This window comes from Coffea arabica, chromosome 1e, assembly GCF_036785885.1.
Source record: "Coffea arabica cultivar ET-39 chromosome 1e, Coffea Arabica ET-39 HiFi, whole genome shotgun sequence".
Classification (NCBI taxonomy): Eukaryota; Viridiplantae; Streptophyta; class Magnoliopsida; order Gentianales; family Rubiaceae; genus Coffea; species Coffea arabica.
This window is the reverse complement of record NC_092311.1, coordinates 51,111,719-51,115,515: the sequence shown is the minus strand read 5'-3', so window position 1 is coordinate 51,115,515 and position 3,797 is coordinate 51,111,719. Positions and strand designations below refer to the sequence as shown.

The 3,797-nt window shown below is 41.0% G+C and overlaps 1 protein-coding gene across 2 annotated transcripts; it reads right to left on the bottom strand.

The window, feature by feature from the left end:
- Positions 1-363: 363 nt before the first annotated feature.
- On the bottom strand, positions 364-3,515 carry LOC113713088 (uncharacterized). Of its 2 annotated transcripts, none has more exons than XM_027236810.2 (4): positions 2,808-3,515; positions 2,467-2,679; positions 1,673-1,876; positions 364-918 (listed from the first exon to the last, which is right to left on the bottom strand). In XM_027236810.2, the coding sequence occupies exons 1-4, from the start codon at positions 2,811-2,813 to the stop codon at positions 862-864; spliced, it is 480 nt and encodes a 159-aa protein (XP_027092611.1). In that variant the 5' UTR covers positions 2,814-3,515; the 3' UTR covers positions 364-861. The 2 variants fall into 2 exon arrangements, with proteins under 2 accessions (XP_027092611.1, XP_027092612.1); XM_027236811.2 differs by having other exon boundaries at positions 1,673-1,873; positions 2,808-3,502.
- Between the last annotated feature and the right edge of the window lie 282 nt (positions 3,516-3,797).

The window sequence follows — 3,797 nt, the reverse complement described above, 5'->3', positions numbered from 1 at the left end:
GCGTAGATAAAAATCTTCTTGGAACAGCACAAATATTTTACCATCAGAATTCTTGCTTCGTAGTTACTAATAATAGTAGACTAGTGTTTCTAAAGTACGTACTGGAACTGGAAGTAAATTGTTTTTGGAAGAAGAATGCGTCCAAAGTCATCTTGCTTTGCCCCAATCTCGGGTTACCACTTATTACTTTTTTTTTTTTTTTATTTAAACAAATAATAAACGCTAGTTATGCGTACGTAATGTGTGAATTTTCCATTAAGTTTGTTTATCATTACCATTTGCCCTTTTCGGTGTCCACTCAGGAGTAAATCAGAGCCAAGACTTCAGAACATATAATTAATTAAAACGTAAGTACGTCTTCACTTTCCACGGAAGCTTTCTGATCGATCACCATTTCCAATAGAAGAGTAATTTCCCAGCTTTTGAAGATCTGGAAAACAGTACCAATATACAACTACAAGCATAGAGGGCGGAGAAGGGCAGAACAGAACAGAACAGAACAGAGTAGGGGTCTTCCTACAATACAACAAAAGAGAGAGAGAGAAAGGGCGTGGTTCCAAAAAGATAAGGTAGGGAAGGAGCGATGCTCGCAGGCCCAGCAGCAGGGATAAACCGTTGGTAAGAAGAATGGTTATCAATTTATCATATGATCGATCATATGATGATGTTTGATAATGACAACCTTCCTTCCACGATTGATTCCATCCATCCCCGACCATACCATAGGAGCACTCATAATAAGAAGAAGACTCCTTCCCCCCTTTTTTTCCCCCTTTATATATATATATATATATATATATATAAATGTACGCAATGCCGCGGTACTGATGAGGATGATGATGAGCTTCTTCTGCAGCGAATTCAACGGACGCAGCTGGGTGGTTGCATGCAGATTGAAAAGAAGCCCCAGCCCCTCTTCTGCACCACAAAACAACAAACAACTAGCAAATTAGCCCTAAAACTAAAAGAGAGCAGATTTCAATTTAATCACAAATGGAAGTGCAGGCAGGCAACACATAGAAATCGACCCTCAGACAAAGCAGGCAGCATTATAATCACTTTTGGCCAGAAAACTTGAGAATTAATTAGTATATTCAAAAGGTGCAAATTAAAGGACTTTTTGTGTTTAGTCGTGTAGCCCTTTCTCCTTTTTGCATATCATATGATGATGAAGACAGAAGAAGGAAACAGAGGCAAAATTCCAAAGCAGTTTATCGAAGTTAAAACACCCCAGCTAGCCTTTTCTTCTTTTTTTCTTTTCTTTTAAACTAGTAGAGTAGCACTTTTCCTTTTTCCTCATCTTTCAAGGGGCCACAACTCACAACTTAAAACCATGCTTTCCAAATTTCTTTGATTTTTCTTTACACCCCCAAAGTAACATCTACGAATGCATGGGCTGTTATAAAAGATGGTCCAATTTCCAGTGAGGTCAACCCTCCATTGGCCTTTCCTTTCTTTTGACAAAGCGAAGGGATAAATTAATAAACCAGTAGGGCGTGGCAAGCATGTCAGAAACACACTGCTGCTTTCGGATTCAGGTCTAAGAGGTAGTGGGGGCATACGCAGAAAGACAGACAGTAAGTTAAACCACTAATAGTCTAATATCAACCACATAATAAATAATACAACTACTGCGAAGTAGTAATACAATAATCTCTTATCGGACTTTTACCTTTCGGGGCTGTGCTCGGAGGAGCTCCGGCGAAATCTTGTAGAGGTCTTCATCCACGGCTTTAGGAGCAGGAGGGGGAGGAGAAGGTGGCAGTGGGCTTGGTGGCTCTTTGACGTTGACCCCACATTCACAGTCGCACACCACCCAAGCTTCCCCACCTTTTGCTTCTTTCCCCTGCCGCTGGTAACTTGTTGATTTTACCTGCTAATCATGCACCACCATTTTCATTTTCATGCTTAAAAAAAAAAAGTGATGATGATGTGTGTGTGGCATCTTAAAAACTAGTACTCCATACAGCAAAAATTGAATGGCCAATTTGTGAAAATAAAATAAAATCCATTCAAATACTAAATGCTAATCGGCTGTAGCATAGCAAATGGGTGGGTGGACAGAAATAACCGCCACCGATCGGTCAAATCTCAAATCTACTACCCGTACTGGAGAATCTACCCCACTCCTGCATATTCTGCCGCCATACGATACAATCTGACAATTGTCAATTTGCTCTGTCAAACAAACCAATAGTCAATACCATACGGTATGGTGCTTCCACCACGTAGCATCATAATATCCATGGTTTCTGAGAGCAGTAGAAATTAATAAATGTTTTCACATGCCCAAAAGAAATCTGGGTCTGGGCTTGCACTTGACCGAAAAGTTGTTTCCAGCTTCAGTTGGTTATTTATATTATATTAGGGACAGAAATTGGATAGCCTCTTTGTTGGAGTAATGTGACAGAAACAATTGGATGGGGATTAGAGTTGAGGAAGAAACTAAGGATAAGTAAGCATTACCCTGCGACGAGGAACCACAATCATGGCAGGAGCGACAACATCATTCTCGTACAAATCACCAGCAACGTACAAATCACGATCTTCAGAGTAGCTATAGCGAAACAACCCAGTCTGCCTTGCTGTCTCGAAGCACTGGGTGAACGGAAGATCGTCATTGCAATCCCAGCTTCCAAATGCCGGGACGTGACCCCTCCTCCCGTTGAAGTAGTACTCCTGATAGTAAAGCGCATTACTTAAATCGATTAAAAGCTCAAAACAGAGCAATGTAATCATATCATCAAAGCAAAACGCCAATTGGTCTATATACCACTTGTCAAGAGTCAAGAAAGATGAATACTTACATCCATTGGTAGAAGACTACTAGTGGTAATAGCTAGCAAGAAAAGAGGCAAAATTGACTTGTCCAAGCACTCAAAAGGGCTTGAAATTGTGGCAAGTTGAATATGAAGGGAGGGTTGGGGCGGGTATAAAAAGGGCACAGGGGATGATGAGACTTGAGAGGAGTAAATGACTGGTTTCTTGCTTGTGACCTAACAAAAGAGTTGAAAAAACAAAAAGGTAATAATAAAATGTATAAGAGGAAAAGAGAGAGAAGAAATGAGAGAGCGTAAGGGGGAGATGGGGATCCAAAGCGGTGTAACTTCTGTTGCAATCTACAGGAAAAAGCTGGAAAGAGAGAGAAAAGAAAGGCCCCGGGCAGATATTATTATTGATTAGTACTGGAGTATTATTTATCATTATTGTTGGTTAAAGGAGGCATTGCAAATTTGCTATTGCAGGAGTACGAGTAGTAGGTACTCCTCAGACAGGTAAGGAGCACAGGAAGAAGATGAACTGAAAGAAGAGGAAGAGAGAAGAGAAGGGGATTGAATTGATTAGGTTTACTTTTTGCTCTGTATGGGGGGCCGGGGAAGGCTGTGCGGTATGCAGGCAGCAGGCAGGGTTTGAATTCCATCTCTTTCTATTACTACTCTCAACTCTTTATCAACTTTTTTGTGACGAGGGGTCGCTCTAATACTTTGGCTTGTTTGTCGCTGGCTAAGTGTATATTCCAATGTATGCAGATAAAAAGTAGTACTAGTAGTTTTCTTCCCTCTCTCTCTCTCTCTCCGATGATTCTCCCATCTCAAAGCAACCAGAGAGAGAGAAGATTGAAAGTGAAAAATGGCTTTTTAGCCCCACATGCGTCATGCTAAAATTGCATGGTGCTCTGTGCCCCTGCAAAGCTCCAGAGAGAGAGAGAGAGGCACAAATAGTCTAGGGATAATTGCATAAACCTCCCCTGAGGTTTCTGACATTTGCACTGACCTCCCTTGTGGTTTGAAAAAATA

Bases quoted from the DNA above. Each gene is read 5' to 3' on its own strand.
- LOC113713088 (XM_027236810.2), bottom strand. The intron at 1,877-2,466 runs GTAATGCTTACT...GTGCATGATTAG, and splicing joins TTGTGGTTCCTCGTCGCAGG to CAGGTAAAATCAACAAGTTA. The intron at 919-1,672 runs GTAAAAGTCCGA...TTTGTGGTGCAG, and splicing joins TCCGAGCACAGCCCCGAAAG to AAGAGGGGCTGGGGCTTCTT.